This window comes from Pseudophryne corroboree, chromosome 7 (assembly GCF_028390025.1).
Source record: "Pseudophryne corroboree isolate aPseCor3 chromosome 7, aPseCor3.hap2, whole genome shotgun sequence".
NCBI lineage: Eukaryota > Metazoa > Chordata > Amphibia > Anura > Myobatrachidae > Pseudophryne > Pseudophryne corroboree.
Genome location: NC_086450.1, coordinates 12,347,895 through 12,369,604, shown reverse-complemented (window position 1 = coordinate 12,369,604; position 21,710 = coordinate 12,347,895). Strand labels below are relative to the sequence as shown.

Sequence of the window (21,710 nt, the reverse complement as noted above, 5' to 3'; positions counted from 1 at the left end):
AAGGAAAGTGACGTGTGGTGAGATATCTATAAGGAAAGTGACGTATTATGGGATATCTATAAGGAAAGTGACGTATTATGGGATATCTATAAGGAAAGTGACGTGTGGTGGGATATCTATAAGGAAAGTGACGTGTGGTGGGATATCTATGGATAAAGTGAGGTATGGTGGGATATCTATAGTGACAGCTGTATAAGGTGCTCTTCATGCACAACTTACACCAATAGTGACTGGAATGCACACGCATATCTAGCTGCCGGGGGAACCTGCTGCCAAGGACACACATGACGGCGTAGTGACAGATCTACGGAACACAATTGTAATGTAGTATCGAGACTTATTTGGAAATGTGTTTCCAATGGTATATTATACAGTATATATATATATATATATATATATATATATATATATATATATATGTGTGTGTATATGTGTAGAATGACCTTTCGCTATGCTCCCAGGGATTTATGACACAAATTAAAACTTTAACGAAACAGACAAGTTTTCCAGTGCTACTGAATTGCACCCCACCTCCACCCCATCCCAATCAGCACATCTACAGATGTGACCTCATACACCACACACTGCGAGACGCCCGCAAGACAGAGCTGGACCGAGTAGCGTAGCTTAGCGACTTTTTACGTAAGTTGCATCTTATTCACATCGCAGGTCCTGAGAGACGCCCCTCACAGTATATTGCAATTTCAACCGCACAGGAATTAATTTAAAACACGTATAAAGTTGCAGATGAAGCACAAAGGAACTTGGCGTGAGAAAGAGACGCATTCGCTACATGACAGCACTTCGTATAGAGATTCAGATTCATTCGCTCACAGATATGCAAATGCTGCACATGAAATTGATCAGTGCAGTCTAGCAAAATAGTTCTGTCTCCCCCGTTGTGCGAATAAGACGCTGTGCGCGGCCGCGTCGCACGGGACCTGTTGCGCCAATAGGGGCTGTCTGGCGGCAACGGTGCAAGAGGACACATCTGTAATAAATGAACATCGCTGGCATAACACAATCTAGTAATCCATACCCATCACAGTCCATCTTCATGTCCTGCGCCCGCAGGCTCCAAATTCCCAGGACAGCGACGACCCACAGCTGAAGATACATCTTGTGGAAGCTGCACAAAGACACAAAGAGACGGCAAGCAGCTGAGTGGACTTTAGCAGACGGATCACTGGCCTGGTGCAGCTACAGGGGGAGATGGTCACTTATTCACAAAGTTATTAACCCGCACGTATCTGAGAAACTGTCAGAGGCCCAGCGAAAGCTGCACTAAGGGCCAAAGCAGTGTAATCTTCGCTCTGCAGCGGCACCTGGCATCCTGGCACTCCGAGTAGGATATGTCATTGTCCTTGTTTAATTTAACTGGCATTGTCTAGGTCCTTAATAGGACTGGTCATTTGCTGTAATGAGAGACGAGCTGTGCTCTCCAGCAGGAGGCATTTACACGCTGCATCGGTTACAGACACGAAGAAGCCTGACCTGGGTGAGCTGTACAGATTGCCATGTAATATATGTGTCACGGGTGTGTAACCAGAGTTGTGTCCTGTTGTGAGTTGTGCAATGCCGGGTGTAAGCGATGATATTAGTGATGGCAGTCTGCGGGCGGTTTTGACGACAGCGAGCCAAGCGCTGGTGGATAATCGCACTAGACCTCCACTCGCAGCCGGTGTGCAGAATTTCAACAGAGATGCGCGCGACTGATAATAGGCCCTAAACACTGGGATTTAATTACGAAGGGGGTCATTCCGAGTTGATCGCTAGCTGAAAATGTTCGCTGCGCTGCGATGATGCAAAAAAAAAAATGGCACTTCTGCGTATGCGGCGCAATGCGCACTCATGACATACTTTCACAACAACCGATGTAGTTTCACACAAGGTCTAGCGAAGCTTTTCAGTCGCACTGCTGGACGCAGAGTGATTGACATGAAGAGGGCGTTTCTGGGTGTCAACTGACCCTTTTCAGGGAGTGTTCGAAAAAACGCAGGTGAGACAGGAAAAACGCAGGCGTGGCTGGGCGAACGCAGGGCGTGTTCGTGACATCAAAACAGGAATTGAACAGTCTGAAGTGATCGCAAGCGCTGAGTAGGTCTGAAGCTACTCTGAAACTGCACAAAATTATTTTGTAGCCGCTCTGCGATCCTTTCGGTCGCACTTCTGCTAAGCTATAATACACTCCCAGTGGGCGGCGGCATAGCGTTTGCACGGCTGCTAATAACTGCTAGCGAGCGATCAGAATGACCCCCTAAAAGTCTATTTGGGTCGATTTTTGATCGATTTTGTGTTTCAGGGTCTAAATCACACATTTACGGTCAGGTGATTTTTGATGTTTAAAAAAAAAATGTCAAAATGTATTTATTAGTAAATGTGGAATTTGGTCCCTGAAATACAAAATCGACCAAAAAATAGATCAAAATAGACTTTTAGTAAATACACCCCATTATATCACTCTCCCTGAAATGTCAACATATATGTAAAACTACCCAGACACATACACACCCTCCCGAGGCGCACGCTAACTGCACGCAATGCTGGTGTTGATGCTTGCGGAGAGTCCATGCTCAGACGGGGACACTGCACCTGCCACAGGCCGGAGCAAGTGCCGATGGTAGATGTAATGGTGCTTCAGTGGCGGCGTGTCCGGAGCCACCGGCGGAGTTACACTGTGCGCAGTCAGTGAAAGCGGGCAAGCTGTAACTAGTACATATAATCACAGTCATCGCTCCCGGCAACAGAAGCTCGAGCAGACTCAGGCCTCTCAGTTGATGTGTCGGGGGAGGGGCTGCAGTGCAGTCCAAAGTTTAAATAGGAGAGTTACACCAACTGCCACCAACTGTCATCCCAAACTGACTCACTGGTAGTGGGTGTGGCTCCCATATTTGAACTTTGGACTGCGCAGCAGCCCCACCCCTCAAACCGCCACTGGTACCTACCTAACGTGGTGCAAGGAGACAGCCAGTGATGCCAAAAGCTACTTGATGCGTGCGGGAAGTGAAGGCTGGCCTGCCAAACAGTGCGTTTCATCGTCCCTTCCCACAGCCCTCCAACGTGCTTGTCTCTGCATTCGCGTGCATTCCCCTTCTGGGCATTAACACTGCGATAACACGCAAGATTTACGCAAACTGGAGTAATACTCTGCATCGTCGAGCTCCATTGTATCATACACTTAGGGTGGAATTCAGTTGTTTGAAAAGTCATTTTGGTGTCTGTTTTTTCCTGTCTATTAGATAGGAAAAAACAGACACCCAACTGACTTTTCGTTTTCAAACAACTGAATACCCCCCTTAGTGTCTGTGGTCTGCGCCACTGCGTCGGAGGTTTGGGGCACTCCACCATCGGCGCACCATCACTTGCACCGGTTGCTCAGTGGTTGCAGCTCAGGTTCATCTAAACATGGCCTCTCTGACCGTGGGTCTGCGTCTGCAGCTACGTTCACTTGCACGCCCGAGGCACTCCCGAAACACGCCCATATTTTGCGAACATTACAGGTGACCTCCCAGTCACCGCACAGTAACGCCCATGGTTCTCTGCCGCCAGATCTATTGCAAGCTCTGTATACAGTAGAGGTAACGCCAAGGGCACATTTTGGGGTGAGGGCGCCCCTAGGCACAACAGTAACAGCCTCCCCACCTTTGCCTAATTTTATTATTTTTATTGATTGGTTATAATCCCTCGTTTGATGATAGCCAATTTAATAGAATAATAAAAAAGCCACTATGACTTTTTTTTATATTTTATTATGTATACATATTTACTAAGTGGGACAGCTTACTGCCCCTGTAAATTCTCCCACTTAGTAAATATGTCCTACCCGCCAAGAAGGCATATGGTTCAGTACAGAGGAAATAATTTGCAGTTACTGATACTTTTTGGGCTGACAGTACCAACACAAGCATCCAAGGGCCACCCCCTAACCACACTTACCTATTCTCCCGGATTCTGTGGGAGACGCCCACTCTCTGAGGTAGTCCTCCACAGCCCCTGAAGAATGTGCACCCCTCCCGCATTCTGCCCATTTCCTAGTGAAGTGGGCAGAGTGGGGAGTTAAATGAGACAAAATCGTGGACCCGGCCTAATGACGCAATTAGCTCAGCTCCACCCCCATCACTGCCCACCTGCTTCTCCTCTCCAGAAACAGGTGTAGGGCCTTAAAATCACCCTTTTAAAATGTACTGAAAGGTAGAAATTATCCATTACAGCTTCACCCTAAGGCAGGCATTCCCAACCGCGGTCCTCAAGGCACACCAACAGTGCAGATTTTAGTGATATCCAGGCTGCAGCACAGATGGTTAAATCAAAATTACTGAGGTACTAATTAAGTCACCTGTGTTCAAGCCTGGTACCACTAAAACCAGGACTGTTAGTGTGCCTTGAGGACCGAGGTTGGGAAACACTGCCCTAAGGTATCTTCTGCCTACACAGAGCCCAGGTGTGTTGTATGCTATTGTGTAACCGACAGTCTTAGCCATGGTGCGCTGAGAACCTGCACATTCACATTACTGTACAAATGTCGTTACCCGCAGCAACAGACTTTCCTTTTTAAGTTGGCAGGACAGTGACATAAGGGAGGGGCAACAATTCTGCACTTTTGCTGACAGAGAATTAATCACCCATCGTGTCACCACTCATTAACGTTGACTTTAAACTTTATTTTTTCACCACAGTGCTCCTAAGATCACCGGCTATAGTGGAAGCTGTTCAAACAACAACTACAGGGCAGAAGCATACTGTAACTGAGCTAGGGATGTAGCTATCGCTGTAAGAAAACACAAATTTCCAATAACATTTTTATCAAGCCTTGGAGAGTGGTAAACTGCATGGTGATAAAGTACCAGCCAATCAGCTCCTGACTGTCATTTTTCAAACACAGCCTGTAATATGGCAGTTAGGAGATGATTGGTTAGTACTTTATCACCGTGCAAATTATCACTTTCCAAGGCTTGATACAGTGCATCCGGAAAGTATTCACAGCGCTTCACTTTTTCCACATTTTGTTATGTTACAGTCTTCTTCCAAAATGGAATACATTCATTTTTTCCCTCAAAATTCTACACACAATACCCCATAATGACAACATGAAAAAAGTTTTGAGATTCCTGCAAATTTATTCAAAATAAAAAACTAAGGGGGTAATTCCAAGTTGATCGCAGCAGGAAATTTTTTAGCAATTGGGCAAAACCATGTGCACTGCAGGGGGGGGGGCAGATATAACATTTGCAGAGAGAGTTAGATTTGGGTGTGTTATTTTGTTTCTGTGTAAGGTAAATACTGGCTGCTTTATTTTTACACTGCAATTTAGATTGCAGATTGAACACACCCCACCCAAATCTATCTCTCTCTGCACATGTTATATCTGCCTCCCCTGCAGTGCACATGGTTTTGCCCAACTGCTAAGAAAAATCCTGCTGCTATCAACTTGGAATTACCCCCTAAGAAATCACATGTACATAAGTATTCATGCCCTTTGCTCAATAGTTTGTTGACGCACCTTTTCTAGCATGTGCAGCCTCAAGTCTTCTTGAATATGATGCCACAAGCTTGGCACACCTATCTTTGGCCAGTTTCATCCATTCTTCACATGCACATAAGTAATTAAGTATTCACAGTCTTTGCCATGAAGCTCAAAATTGAGCTCAGATGCATCCTGATTCCACTGATCATCCTAGAGATGTTCCTACAGCTTAATTGGAGTCCACCTGTGGTAAATTCAGTTGATTGGACATGATTTGGAAAGGCACACACCTGTCTATGGGCGGGATGTACTAAAGCAAAAATGTGGTAAAACCCCCGAAAACGGGGGTTTTACCGCATTTTCATATTTACTAAGACCCTACCGCAGCGTTTTCGGCGTCCAGGGTTTCGCCATCTCTGGATGGCGAAACCCTATAGAAGCCTATGGGCTTCTTTTCGCCGACCGCCGCAACCCGCCGACACCGTCGACCCCCGCCGCAGACGCCGACCCCCCTTCCCCCTGGCTTACCTTCCTCCAGGCTGCCCTGGACCCGGAAGGTAGTGTCCTCCTCCCCCTAGCAACGCAGCCGGACGTCCTTCCGGCTGCAGGGGGGAGGAGGAGGTGCCGGGGGCAGCCTGCTGCTGCTTCCCGGCATCTAGCCAGTGTGGGGACCCCGGGGAGATGACGGAGACCCCCCGCAGACCACCTAACAGGTATCGCGGGGGGCCTCCGTCACCGCATCGCGATGTTGATCGCATATGTTAGTACATATGCGATCAACATCGCTGCGGTAACCGGCGAGGGGCGGCGATGTATGTTAATACATCCCGCCCTCAATGAGGTCCCATACTTGACAGTGCATGTCTGATCACAAACCAAGCATGAAGTCAAAGGAATTGTCGTAGACATCTGAGACAGGATTGTCTCGAGGCACAAATCTGCGGAAGGGTACAGAAAAATATCTGCTGCTTTGAAAGTCCCATTGAGCACAGTGGCCTCCATCATCCGTAAATGGAAGAAGTTTGGAAACACCAGGACTTTTCCTAGAGCTGGCTGGCTGTCTAAACTGAGCAATCGAGGGAGAAGGGCCCTAGTCAGGGAGGTGACAAAGAACCCGATGGTCATTCTGTCGGAGCTACAGCAATTCCTCTGTAGAGAGAGGAGAAACTTCCAGAAGGACAACCATCTCTGCAGCAATCCACCAATCAGACCTGTATGGTAGAGTGGCCAGACGGAAGCCACTCCTTAGTAAAAAGCACATGGCAGCCCGCCTGGAGTTTGCCAAAATGCACCTAATACTCTCAGACCATGAGAAACAAAATTCTCTGATCTGATGAGACAAAGATTGAACTCTTTAAAGTGAATGCCAGGCGTCATGTATGGAGGAAACCAGTCACTGCTCATCACCAGGCCAATACCATACCTACAGTGAAGCATGGTGGTGACAGCATCATGTTGTGGGGATGTTTTTCAGCGTCAGGAACAGGGAAACTAGTCAGGATAGAGGGAAAGATGAATGCAGCAATGTACAGAGACATCCTGGATGAAAACCTGCTCCAGAGTGCTCTTGACCTCAAACTAGGGTGACAGTTCATCTTTCAGCAGGACAACGACATTGCGCACACAGCCAAGATATCAAAGGAGTAGTTTCAGGTAGAGATGAGCGGGTTCGGTTCCTCGGAAACCGAACCCCCCCGAACTTCACCCATTTTACACGGGTCCGAGGCATACTCGGATTCTCCCGTATGGCTCGGTTAACCCGAGCGCGCCTGAACGTCATCATCCCGCTGTCGGATTCTCGCGAGATTCGGATTCTATATAAGGAGCCGCGCATCGCTGCCATTTTTCACCCGTGCATTGGAAATGATAGTGAGAGGACGTGGCTGGCGTCATCTCACTTTGTTTCAGGGGGCTGCATATCTTTATTCTGGGGACCAGCAGTATTATAGGAGGAGTACAGTGCAGAGTTTTGCTGACCAGTGACCACCAGTATTATACGTTGTCTGCCTGAAAAACGCTCCATATCTGTGCTCAGTGTGCTGCATATATCTGTGCTCACACTGCTTTATTGTGGGGACTGGGGACCAGCAGTATTATATAGGAGGAGTACAGTGCAGAGTTTTGCTGACCAGTGACCACCAGTATACGTTGTCTGCCTGAAAAACGCTCCATATCTGTGCTCAGTGTGCTGCATATATCTGTACTCACACTGCTTTATTGTGGGGACTGGGGACCACCAGTATATTATATAGGAGGAGTACAGTGCAGAGTTTTGCTGACCAGTGACCACCAGTATTATACGTTGTCTGCCTGAAAAACGCTCCATATCTGTGCTCAGTGTGCTGCATATATCTGTGCTCACACTGCTTTATTGTGGGTACTGGGGACCACCAGTATATTATATAGGAGGAGTACAGTGCAGAGTTTTGCTGACCAGTGACCACCAGTATTATACGTTGTCTGCCTGAAAAACGCTCCATATCTGTGCTCACACTGCTTTATTGTGGGGACTGGGGACCACCAGTATTATATAGGAGGAGTACAGTGCAGAGTTTTGCTGACCAGTGACCACCAGTATACGTTCTCTGCCTGAAAAACGCTCCATATCTGTGCTGCATTGTAGTATATCCGCTCATCACTAGTATATAGTAGGAGTACAGTGCATAATTTTGCTGACCACCAGTATATAATATATAGGAGTACGGTACAGAAGGCCACTGCTCTACCTACCTCTGTGTCGTCAAGTATACTATCCATCCATACCTGTGGTGCATTTAAGTTTTGCACAGTTTGCTGACCACCAGTATATAATATATAGCAGTACGGTACAGTAGGCCACTGCTCTACCTACCTCTGTGTCGTCAAGTATACTATCCATCCATACCTGTGGTGCATTTAAGTTTTGCACAGTTTGCTGACCACCAGTATATAATATATAGCAGTACGGTACAGCAGGCCACTGCTCTACCTACCTCTGTGTCGTCAAGTATACTATCCATCCATACCTGTGGTGCATTTAAGTTTTGCACAGTTTGCTGACCACCAGTATATAATATATAGCATTACGGTACAGTAGGCCACTGCTCTACCTACCTCTGTGTCGTCAAGTATACTATCCATCCATACCTGTGGTGCATTTCAGTTTTGCACAGTTTGCTGACCACCAGTATATAATATACAGCAGTACGGTACAGTAGGCCACTGCTCTACCTACCTCTGTGTCGTCAAGTATACTATCCATCCATACCTGTGGTGCATTTCAGTTGTGCGCAGTACATATATAGTAGTAGGCCATTGCTATTGATACTGGCATATAATTCCACACATTAAAAAATGGAGAACAAAAATGTGGAGGGTAAAATAGGGAAAGATCAAGATCCACTTCCACCTCGTGCTGAAGCTGCTGCCACTAGTCATGGCCGAGACGATGAAATGCCATCAACGTCGTCTACCAAGGCCGATGCCCAATGTCATAGTAGAGAGCATGTAAAATCCAAAACACAAAAGTTCAGTAAAATTACCCAAAAATCAAAATTAAAAGCGTCTGAGGAGAAGCGTAAACTTGCCAATATGCCATTTACGACACGGAGTGGCAAGGAACGGCTGAGGCACTGGCCTATATTCATGGCTAGTGGTTCAGCTTCACATGAGGATGGAAGCACTCATCCTCTCGCTAGAAAAATGAAAAGACTTAAGCTGGCAAAAGCACCGCAAAGAACTGTGCGTTCTTCTAAATCACAAATCCCCAAGGAGAGTCCAATTGTGTCGGCTGCGATGCCTGACCTTCCCAACACTGGGCGGGAAGAGGTGGCGCCTTCCACCCTTTGCACGCCCCCTGCAAGTGCTGGAAGGAGCACCCGCAGTCCAGTTCCTGATAGTCAAATTGAAGATGTCACTGTTGAAGTACACCAGGATGAGGATATGGGTGTTGCTGGCGCTGAGGAGGAAATTGACAAGGAGGATTCTGATGGTGAGGTGGTTTGTTTAAGTCAGGCACCCGGGGAGACACCTGTTATCCGTGGGACGAATATGGCCATTGACATGCCTGGTCAAATTACAAAAAAAATCACCTCTTCGGTGTGGAATTATTTTAACACAAATGCAGACAACAGGTGTCAAGCCGTGTGTTGCCTTTGTCAAGCTGTAATAAGTAGGGGTAAGGACGTTAACCACCTCGGAACATCCTCCCTTATACGTCACCTGCAGCGCATTCATCATAAGTCAATGACAAGTTCAAAAACTTTGGATGACAGCGGAAGCAGTCCACTGACCACTAAATCCCTTCCTCTTGTAACCAAGCTCCTGCAAACCACACCACCAACTCCCTCAGTGTCAATTTCCTCCTTACACAGGAAAGCCAATAGTCCTGCAGGCCATGTCACTGTCAAGTCTGACGAGTCCTCTCCTGCCTGGGATTCCTCCGATGCATCCTTGAGTGTAACGCCTCCTGCTGCTGGCGCTGCTGTTGTTGCTGCTGGGAGTCGATCGTCATCCCAGAGGGAAGTCGGAAGACCACTTGTACTACTTCCAGTAAGCAATTGACAGTCCTTTGCAAGGAAGATGAAATATCACAGCAGTCATCCTGCTGCAAAGCGGATAACTCAGGCCTTGGCAGCCTGGGCGGTGCGAAACGTGTTTACGTTATCCACCGTTAATTCACAGGCAACTACAGACTTGATTGAGATACTGTGTCCCCGGTACCAAATACCATCTAGGTTCCATTTCTCTAGGCAGGCGATACCGAAAATGTACACAGACCTCAGAAAAAGAGTCACCAGTGTCCTAAAAAATGCAGTTGTACCCAATGTCCACTTAACCACGGACATGTGGACAAGTGGAGCAGGGCAGACTCAGGACTATATGACTGTGACAGCCCACTGGGTAGATGTATTGCCTCCCACAGCAAGAACAGCAGCGGCGGCACCAGTAGCAGCATCTCGCAAACACCAACTCGTTCCTAGGCAGGCTACGCTTTGTATCACCGCTTTCCAGAAGAGGCACACAGCTGACAACCTCTTACGGAAACTGAGGAACATCATCGCAGAATGGCTTACCCCAATTGGACTCTCCTGGGGATTTGTGACATCGGACAACGCCAGCAATATTGTGCGTGCATTACATCTGGGCAAATTCCAGCACGTCCCATGTTTTGCACATACATTGAATTTGGTGGTGCAGAATTATTTAAAAAACGACAGGGGCGTGCAAGAGATGCTGTCGGTGGCCCGAAGAATTGCGGGCCACTTTCGGCATTCAGCCACCGCGTGCCGAAGACTGGAGCACCAGCAAACACTCCTGAACCTGAAGCAAGAGGTGGTAACGAGGTGGAATTCAACCCTCTATATGCTTCAGAGGATGGAGGAGCAGCAAAAGGCCATTCAAGCCTATACATCTGCCTACGATATAGGCAAAGGAGGGGGAATGCACCTGACTCAAGCGCAGTGGAGAATGATTTCAACGTTGTGCAAGGTTCTGCAACCCTTTGAACTTGCCACACGTGAAGTCAGTTCAGACACTGCCAGCCTGAGTCAGGTCATTCCCCTCATCAGGCTTTTGCAGAAGAAGCTGGAGACATTGAAGGAGGAGCTAAAACAGAGCGATTCCGCTAGGCATGTGGGACTTGTGGATGGAGCCCTTAATTCGCTTAACCAGGATTCACGGGTGGTCAATCTGTTGAAATCAGAGCACTACATTTTGGCCACCGTGCTCGATCCTAGATTTAAAACCTACGTTGTATCTCTCTTTCCGGCAGACACAAGTCTGCAGAGGTTCAAAGACCTGCTGGTGAGAAAATTGTCAAGTCAAGCGGAACGTGACCCGTCAACATCTCCTCCTTCACATTCTCCCGCAACTGGGGGTGCGAGGAAAAGGCTAAGAATTCCGAGCCCACCCGCTGGCGGTGATGCAGGGCAGTCTGGAGCGAGTGCTGACATCTGGTCCGGACTGAAGGACCTGCCAACGATTACTGACATGTCGTCTACTGTCACTGCATATGATTCTCTCACCATTGAAAGAATGGTGGAGGATTATATGAGTGACCGCATCCAAGTAGGCACGTCAGACAGTCCATACGTATACTGGCAGGAAAAAGAGGCAATTTGGAGGCCCTTGCAGAAACTGGCTTTATTTTACCTAAGTTGCCCACCCTCCAGTGTGTACTCCGAAAGAGTGTTTAGTGCAGCCGCTCACCTTGTCAGCAATCGGCGTACGAGGTTACTTCCAGAAAATGTGGAGAAGATGATGTTCATCAAAATAAATTATAATCAATTCCTCCGTGGAGACATTCACCAGCAATTGCCTCCAGAAAGTACACAGGGACCTGAGATGGTGGATTCCAGTGGGGACGAATTAATAATCTGTGAGGAGGGGGATGTACACAGTGAAAGGGGTGAGGAATCGGACGATGAGGAGGAGGTGGACATCTTGCCTCTGTAGAGCCAGTTTGTGCAAGGAGAGATTGATTGCTTCTTTTTTGGAGGGGGCCCAAACCAACCAGTCATTTCAGTCACAGTTGTGTGGCAGACCCTGTCACTGAAATGATGGGTTTGTTAAAGTGTGCATGTCCTGTTTATACAACATGTGGGTGGGAGGGCCCAAGGACAATTCCATCTTGCACCTCTTTTTTCTTTCATTTTTCTTTGCATCATGTGCTGTTTGGGGACTATTTTTTTGAAGTGCCATCCTGCCTGACACTGCAGTGCCACTCCTAGATGGGCCAGGTGTTTGTGTCGGCCACTTGTGTCGCTTAGCTTAGCCATCCAGCGACCTTGGTGCACCTCTTTTTTTCTTTGCATCATGTGCTGTTTGGGGACTATTTTTTTGAAGTGCCATCCTGTCTGACACTGCAGTGCCACTCCTAGATGGGCCAGGTGTTTGTGTCGGCCACTTGGGTCGCTTAGCTTAGTCATCCAGCGACCTCGGTGCAAATTTTAGGACTAAAAATAATATTGTGAGGTGTTCAGAATAGCCTGAAAATGAGTGGAAATTAGGGTTATTGAGGTTAATAATACTATGGGATCAAAATGACCCCCAAATTCTATGATTTAAGCTGTTTTTGAGGGGTTTTTGTAAAAAACACCCGAATCCAAAACACACCCGAATCCGACAAAACATTTTCAGGGAGGTTTTGCCAAAACGCGTCCGAATCCAAAACACGGCCGCGGAACCGAATCCAAAACCAAAACCCGAAAAATTTCCGGTGCACATCACTAGTTTCAGGACAACTCTGTGAATGTCCTTGAGTGGCCCAGCCAGAGCACAGACTTGAATCCGATTGAACATCTCTGGAGAGATCGGAAAATAGCTGAGCGCCGACGCTTCCCATCCAACCTGATGGAGCTTGAGAGGTGCTGCAAAGAGGAATGGGCGAAACTGCCCAAAGAGAGGTGTGCCAAGCTTATGGCATCATATTCAAAAAGACTTGAGGCTGTAATTGCTGCCAAAAGTCCATCAACAAAGTATTGAGCAAAGGCTGTGAATACTTATGTACATGTGATTTCTTAGTTTTTTATTTTTAATAAATTAGCAAAAATCTCAAAAAAACTTTTTTCACGTCGTCATTATGAGGTATTGGGGGTAATTCAGACCTGATTGTAGATGTGATAAATTTAGCACAGATACGATCAGTCACACAGACATGCGGGGGACAACCCACCACAGGGCTAGTCCGCCCCGCGTGTCAGTCCCTGCCCAATCGTACAAGTACAAAAGCATCTCACAGCTGCGATGCTTTTGCACTTCCGAAGTAGCTCCCAGCCAGCGCAGCTCCAGCGCGCTGGCAGGGAGATACTTGTCGCTGCCCGGGTCGCAGCGGCTGCGTGTGACATCACGCAGTCGCTGCGGCCCGCCCCCCCCAATGGTCCAGGCATGCCTGCGTTGCCCGGGCCGCGCCCCCTGAACGGCGGCTAAACACCGCAGGCCCGCCCCATCCCGCCCAGCGACCGCCTCTGCCTGTCAATCAGGCAGAGGCGATCGCAGGGCTATGACAGCTGTCGGCTGTCTGCCATGCGCCGGTGCACTGCGGCAGCGGCGTATGCGCAGTTCAGACCTGATGGCTGCTGTGAGAAAATGCACAGCATCGATCAGGTCTGAATCAGCCCCATTGTGTGTAGAATTTTAAAGGAAAAAATTCATTTATTCAATTTTGGAATAAGGCTGTAACATAACAAAATGTTGAAAAAGTGAAGCGCTGTGAATACTTTCCGGATGCACTGTAAATCTGGACCTTAGTTTGCGAAGCTCAGCTCCCCAGCGATACTAGCTGGCGGTGGCGAGTAGTAATTGCTCCCTCCGCGCACGCTTTGCTGACATGTGTAATGAACTGGAAGTCTGGACACAGGCTCCCAGTACCAGATTTGTTCAAAACTTGTGAAAAAAAATAATATATATATATGTTTAGACAAAAAAATAATATTTAATATTACAATATTAAATAAGTTTTCCTGACTCCAGCCGTCCTGGAACCTATATTTTCAGGGCCCTGACCACATCTAGCAACTTGGAGTCCTCCAAGTCCCTAGTAGGCGCAAGACACTTTTCATAGGGGGATAGCGGCTCCGCAGGAGACGGGGCACAAAAGTAAAAGCTTTAGGATCAGGTGGTGTGCACTGGCTCCTCCCCCTATGACCCTCCTCCAAGCCTCAGTTAGGATACTGTGCCCGGACGAGCGTACACAATAAGGAAGGATTTTGAATCCCGGGTAAGACTCATACCAGCCACACCAATCACACTGTACAACCTGTGATCTGAACCCAGTTAACAGCATGATAACAGCGGAGCCTCTGAAAAGATGGCTCACAACAATAATAACCCGATTTTTGTAACAATAACTATGTACAAGTATTGCAGACAATCCGCACTTGGGATGGGCGCCCAGCATCCACTACGGACTACGAGAAATAGAATTATCGGTAAGTAAATTCTTATTTTCTCTGACGTCCTAAGTGGATGCTGGGGACTCCGTCAGGACCATGGGGATTATACCAAAGCTCCCTAACGGGCGGGAGAGTGCGGATGACTCTGCAGCACCGAATGAGAGAACTCCAGGTCCTCCTCAGCCAGGGTATCAAATTTGTAGAATTTTTCAACGTGTTTGCCCCTGACCAAGTAGCAGCTCGGCAAAGTTGTAAAGCCGAGACCCCTCGGGCAGCCGCCCAAGATGAGCCCACCTTCCTTGTGGAATGGGCATTTACATATTTTGGCTGTGGCAGGCCTGCCACAGAATGTGCAAGCTGAATTGTACTACACATCCAACTAGCAATCGTCTGCTTAGAAGCAAGTGCACCCAGTTTGTTGGGTGCATACAGGATAACAGCAAGTCAGTTTTCCTGACTCCAGCCGTCCTGGAAACCTATATTTTCAGGGCCCTGACAACATCTAGCAACTTGGAGTCCTCCAAGTCCCTAGTAGCCGCAGGTACCACAATAAGCTGGTTCAGGTGAAACGCTGACACCACCTTAGGGAGAAACTGGGGACGAGTCCGCAGCTCTGCCCTGTCCGAATGGACAATCAGATATGGGCTTTTGTGAGACAAAGCCGCCAATTCTGACACTCGCCTGGCCAAGGCCAGGGCCAACAGCATGGTCACTTTCCATGTGAGATATTTCAAATCCACAGATTTGAGCGGTTTAAACCAATGTGATTTGAGGAATCCCAGAACTACGTTGAGATCCCACAGTGCCACTGGAGGCACAAGACATGGTACTTGCTGAAGCAAGTCCCTTCTTAGCGGCAGAGGCCATGAGTCCTCTGTGAGCATTTCTTGAAGTTCCGGGTACCAAGTCCTTCTTGGCCAATCCGGAGCAACGAGTATAGTTCTTACTCCTCTACGTCTTATAATTCGCAGTACCTTGGGTATGAGAAGCAGAGGAGGGAACACATACACCGACTGGTACACCCACGGTGTTACCAGAACGTCCACAGCTATTGCCTGAGGGTCTCTTGACCTGGCGCAATACCTGTCCAGTTTTTTGTTCAGGCGGGACGCCATCATGTCCACCTTTGGTCTTTCCCAACGGTTCACAATCATGTGGAAGACTTCCCGATGAAGTCCCCACTTTCCCGGGTGGAGGTCGTGCCTGCTGAGGAAGTTTGCTTCCCAGTTTTCCACTCCCGGAATGAACACTGCTGACAGTGCTATCACATGATTTTCCGCCCAGCGAAGAATCCTTGCAGTTTCTGCCATTGCCCTCCTGCTTCTTGTGCCGCCCTGTCTGTTTACGTGGGCGACTGCCGTGATGTTGTCCCACTGGATCAATACCGGCTGACCTTGAAGCAGAGGTCTTGCTAAGCTTAGAGCATTGTAAATTGTCCTTAGCTCCAGTATATTTATGTGGAGAGAAGTCTCCAGACTTGATCACACTCCCTGGAAATTTTTTCCCTGTGTAACTGCTCCCCAGCCTCTCAGGCTGGCATCCGTGGTTACCAGGACCCAGTCCTGAATGCCGAATCTGCGGCCCTTTAGTAGATGAGCACTCTGCAGCCACCGCAGAAGAAACACCCTTGTCCTTGGAGACAGGGTTATCCGCTGATGCATCTGAAGATGCGATCCGGACCATTTTTCCAGCAGATCCCACTGAAAAGTTCTTGCGTGAAATCTGCCGAATGGAATCGCTTCGTAAGAAGCCACCATTTTCCCCAGGACCCTTGTGCAATGATGCACTGACACTTTTCCTGGTTTTAGGAGGTTCCTGACTAGCTCGGATAACTCCCTGGCTTTCTTCTCCGGGAGAAACACCCTTTTCTGGACTGTGTCCAGAATCATCCCTAGGAACAGTAGACGTGTCGTCGGAAACAGCTGCGATTTTGGAATATTTAGAATCCACCCGTGCTGTCGTAGAACTACTTGAGATAGTGCTACTCCGACCTCCAACTGTTCTCTGGACCTTGCCCTTATCAGGCGATCGTCCATTTTCTTTGAAGAAGAATCATCATTTCGGCCATTACCTTGGTAAAGACCCGGGGTGCCGTGGACAATCCAAACGGCAGCGTCTGAAACTGATAGTGACAGTTCTGTACCACGAACCTGAGGTACCCTTGGTGAGAAGGGCAAATTGGGACATGGAGGTAAGCATCCCTGATGTCCAGGGACACCATATAGTCCCCTTCTTCCTGGTTCGCCATCACTGCTCTGAGTGACTCCATCTTGATTTGAACCTTTGTATGTAAGTGTTCAAATATTTCAGATTTAGAATAGGTCTCACCGAGCCATCTGGCTTCAGTACCACAATATAGTGTGGAATAATACCCCTTTCCTTGTTGTAGGAGGGGTACTTTGATTATCACCTGCTGGGAATACAGCTTGTGAATTGTTTCCAATACTGCCTCCCTGTCGGAGGGAGACGTTGGTAAAGCAAACTTCAGGAACCTGCGAGGGGGAGACGTCTCGAATTTCCAATCTGTACCCCTGGGATACTACTTGTAGGATCCAGGGGTCCACTTGCGAGTGAGCCCACTGCGTGCTGAAACTCTTGAGACGACCCCCCACCGCACCTGTTTGTACGGCCCCAGCGTCATGCTGAGGACTTGGCAGAAGCGGTGGAGGGCTTCTGTTCCTGGGAATTGGCTGCCTGCTGCAGTCTTCTTCCCTTTCCTCTATCCCTGGGCAGATATGACTGGCCTTTTGCCCGCTTGCCCTTATGGGGACGAAAGGACTGAGGCTGAAAAGACGATGTCTTTTTCTGCTGAGATGTGACTTGGGGTAAAAAAAGGTGTATTTTCCAGCTGTTGCCGTGGCCACCAGGTCCGATGGACCGACCCCAAATAACTCCTCCCCTTTATACGGCAATACTTCCATGTGCCGTTTGGAATCTGCATCACCTGACCACTGTCGTGTCCATAAACATCTTCTGGCAGATATGGACATCGCACTTACTCTTGATGCCAGAGTGCAAATATCCCTCTGTGCATCTCGCATATATAGAAATGCATCCTTTAAATGCTCTATAGTCAATAAAATACTGTCCCTGTCTGCAAGGGGGTCGGCGGCGCGGCTCCGGTGACCCATCCAGGCTGTACCTGTGATCGTCCCTCTGGAGCTAGTGTCCAGTAGCCTAAGAAGCCAATCCATCCTGCACGCAGGTGAGTTCATAATATTATATTATACATTACATATATATTATATTATATAATAAGAATATTATACTTATTAGTATTATAAACATAATTTTTATGTATCTGATACATAATTACAGCGCGCAGTGGGCTCACTCGCAGGTAGATCCCTGGATCCTGCAGATAATATCTCAGGGGTACAGGTTGGAATTAGAGACAGATCCACCTCGCCGTTTCCTGAAGTCTGCTTTACCAACGTCCCCCTCCGAAAGGGAGACGGTTTTGGAAGCCATTCACAAGCTGTACTCTCAGCAGGTGATAGTCAAGGTACCTCTTCTACAACAAGGGAAGGGGTATTATTCCACTCCTTTTGTGGTACCGAAGCCGGATGGCTCGGTAAGGCCTATTCTAAATCTGAAGTCCTTGAACCTGTACATAAAGAAGTTCAAGTTCAAGATGGAGTCACTCAGAGCAGTGATAGCGAACCTGGAAGAGGGGGACTTTATGGTATCCTTGGACATCAAGGATGCGTATCTCCACGTTCCAATTTACCCCTCACACCAGGGGTACCTCAGGTTCGTTGTACAAAACTGTCACTATCAGTTTCAGACGCTGCCGTTCGGATTGTCCACGGCACCTCGGGTCTTTACAAAGGTAATGGCCGAGATGATGATTCTTCTTCGAAGAAAAGGCATATTAATTATCCCATACTTGGACGATCTCCTAATAAGGGCAAGGTCCAGAGAACAGCTAGAGATGGGATTAGCACTGTCGCAAGAAGTGCTAAAACAGCACGGGTGGATTCTGAATATTCCAAAATCCCAGTTAATGCCGACAACTCGTCTGCTGTTCCTAGGGATGATTCTGGACACGGTTCAGAAAAAGGTTTTTCTCCCGGAGGAAAAAGCCAAGGAGTTATCCGAGCTTGTCAGGAACCTCCTAAAACCAGGAAAGGTGTCTGTACATCAATGCATGAATAGCGGCTCCGCAGGAGACAGGGCACAAAAAGTAAAGCTTTTCCAGATCAGGTGGTGTGCACTGGCTCCTCCCCCTATGACCCTCCTCCAGACTCCAGTTAGGTACTGTGCCCGGACGAGCGTACACAATAAGGGAGGATTTTGAATCCCGGGTAAGACTCATACCAGCCACACCAATCACACCGTACAACTTGTGATCTAAACCCAGTTAACAGTATGATAACAGCGGAGCCTCTGAAAGATGGCTTCCTTCAACAATAACCCGAATTAGTTAACAATAACTATGTACAATTATTGCAGATAATCCGCACTTGGGATGGGCGCCCAGCATCCACTACGGACTCCGAGAAATAGATTTATCGGTAAGTAAAATCTTATTTTCTCTATCGTCCTAGTGGATGCTGGGGTTCCTGAAAGGACCATGGGGATTATACCAAAGCTCCCAAACGGGCGGGAGAGTGCGGATGACTCTGCAGCACCGAATGAGAGAACTCCAGGTCCTCCTTAGCCAGAGTATCAAATTTGTAAAATTTTACAAACGTGTTCTCCCCTGACCACGTAGCTGCTCGGCAAAGTTGTAATGCCGAGACCCCTCGGGCAGCCGCCCAAGATGAGCCCACCTTCCTTGTGGAGTGGGCCTTTACAGATTTAGGCTGTGGCAGGCCTGCCACAGAATGTGCAAGTTGGATTGTGCTACAGATCCAACGAGCAATCGTCTGCTTAGACGCAGGAGCACCCATCTTGTTGGGTGCATACAATATAAACAACGAGTCAGATTTTCTGACTCCAGCTGTCCTTGCAATATATATTTTTAATGCTCTGACAACGTCCAGTAACTTGGAGTCCTCCAAGTCACTTGTAGCCGCAGGCACTACAATAGGCTGGTTCAGATGAAATGCTGACACCACCTTAGGGAGAAAATGCGGACGAGTCCGCAGTTCTGCCCTGTCCGAATGGAAAATCAGATATGGGCTTTTGTAAGATAAAGCTGCCAGTTCTGACACTCTCCTGGCCGAAGCCAGGGCTAGAAGCATGGTCACTTTCCATGTGAGATATTTCAAATCCACCTTCTTTAGTGGTTCAAACCAATGAGATTTTAGAAAGTCCAAAACCACATTGAGATCCCACGGTGCCACTGGAGGCACCACAGGAGGCTGTATATGTAGCACTCCCTTAACAAAGGTCTGGACTTCAGGGACTGAAGCCAATTCTTTTTGAAAGAAAATCGACAGGGCCGAAATTTGAACCTTAATAGATCCCAATTTGAGACCCATAGACAATCCTGATTGCAGGAAATGTAGGAATCGACCCAGTTGAAATTCCTCCGTCGGAGCACTCCGATCTTCGCACCACGCAACATATTTTCGCCAAATTCGGTGATAATGTTGCACGGTTACTTCCTTCCTTGCTTTAATCAAAGTAGGAATGACTTCTTCCGGCATGCCTTTTTCCTTTAGGATCCGGCGTTCAACCGCCATGCCGTCAAACGCAGCCGCGGTAAGTCTTGAAACAGACAGGGACCCTGCTGAAGCAAGTCCCTCCTTAGAGGTAGAGGCCACGGATCTTCCGTGATCATCTCTTGAAGTTCCGGGTACCAAGTCCTTCTTGGCCAATCCGGAACCACTAGTATCGTCCTTACGCCTCTTTGCCGTATAATTCTCAATACTTTTGGTATGAGAGGCAGAGGAGGAAACACATACACCGACTGGTACACCCAAGGCGTTACCAGCGCGTCCACAGCTATTGCCTGCGGATCTCTTGACCTGGCGCAATACCTGTCCAGTTTTTTGTTGAGGCGAGACGCCATCATGTCCACCATTGGTCTTTCCCAACGGGTTACCAGCAAGTGGAAGACTTCTGGATGAAGTCCCCACTCTCCCGGGTGAAGATCGTGTCTGCTGAGGAAGTCTGCTTCCCAGTTGTCCACTCCCGGGATGAACACTGCTGACAGTGCTATCACGTGATTCTCCGCCCAGCGAAGGATCCTGGCAGCTTCTGCCATTGCACTCCTGCTTCTTGTGCCGCCCTGTCTGTTCACATGGGCGACTGCCGTGATGTTGTCCGACTGGATCAGCACCGGTTTTCCCTGAAGCAGAGGTTCTGCCTGGCTTAGAGCATTGTATATTGCTCTTAGTTCCAGAATGTTTATGTGAAGAGACGTTTCCAGGCTCGTCCATACTCCCTGGAAGTTTCTTCCTTGTGGATATAATTTATATTATATATTATTCCCATAAGTATCAGGTACATAAACAGAAGCTCTAGTAGAGTAAATACAGGCTGGAGTACACCGGATTGTGCACAGTATCAGGTATATAAACAGAAGCTCTAGTAGAGTAAATACAGGCTGGAGTACACCGGATTGTGCACAGTATCAGGTACATAAACAGAAGCTCTAGTAGAGTAAATACAGGCTGGAGTACACCGGATTGTGCACAGTATCAGGTACATAAACAGAAGCTCTAGTAGAGTAAATACAGGCTGGAGTACACCGGATTGTGCACAGTATCAGGTACATAAATAGAAGCTCTAGTAGAGTAAATACAGGCTGGAGTACACCGGATTGTGCACAGTATCCGGTATATAAACAGAAGCTCTAGTAGAGTAAATACAGGCTGGAGTACACCGGATTGTGCACAGTATCAGGTATATAAACAGAAGCTCTAGTAGAGTAAATACAGGCTGGAGTACACCGGATTGTGCACAGTATCAGGTACATAAACAGAAGCTCTAGTAGAGTAAATACAGGCTGGAGTACACCGGATTGTGCACAGTATCAGGTACATAAACAGAAGCTCTAGTAGAGTAAATACAGGCTGGAGTACTCCGGATTGTGCACAGTATCAGGTATATAAACAGAAGCTCTAGTAGAGTAAATACAGGCTGGAGTACTCCGGATTGTGCACAGTATCAGGTATATAAACAGAAGCTCTAGTAGAGTAAATACAGGCTGGAGTACTCCGGATTGTGCACAGTATCAGGTATATAAACAGAAGCTCTAGTAGAGTAAATACAGGCTGGAGTACTCCGGATTGTGCACAGTATCAGGTACATAAATAGAAGCTCCAGTAGAGTAAATACAGGCTGGAGTACACCGGATTGTGCACAGTATCAGGTACATAAACAGAAGCTCTAGTAGAGTAAATACAGGCTGGAGTACACCGGATTGTGCACAGTATCAGGTACATAAACAGAAGCTCTAGTAGAGTATATACAGGCTG

At 47.8% G+C, this 21,710-nt stretch overlaps 1 protein-coding gene across 4 annotated transcripts in view; it reads right to left on the bottom strand.

Annotated features, from left to right (window-relative positions):
- CPO (carboxypeptidase O) overlaps positions 1-21,710 on the bottom strand; it is a 164,879-nt gene that overhangs the window by 113,482 nt on the left and 29,687 nt on the right. For 2 of the 4 annotated variants that reach the window (XM_063932687.1, XM_063932688.1), the window contains exon 2: positions 1,040-1,129. In XM_063932687.1, coding sequence (XP_063788757.1) covers positions 1,040-1,119 — 80 coding nt within the window. In that variant the 5' untranslated portion in view covers positions 1,120-1,129. Of the gene's footprint in view, positions 1-1,039; positions 1,130-2,511; positions 2,788-3,936; positions 4,237-21,710 lie in introns of those variants that run through there. The other 2 variants (XM_063932685.1, XM_063932686.1) reach the window with 2 other exon arrangements.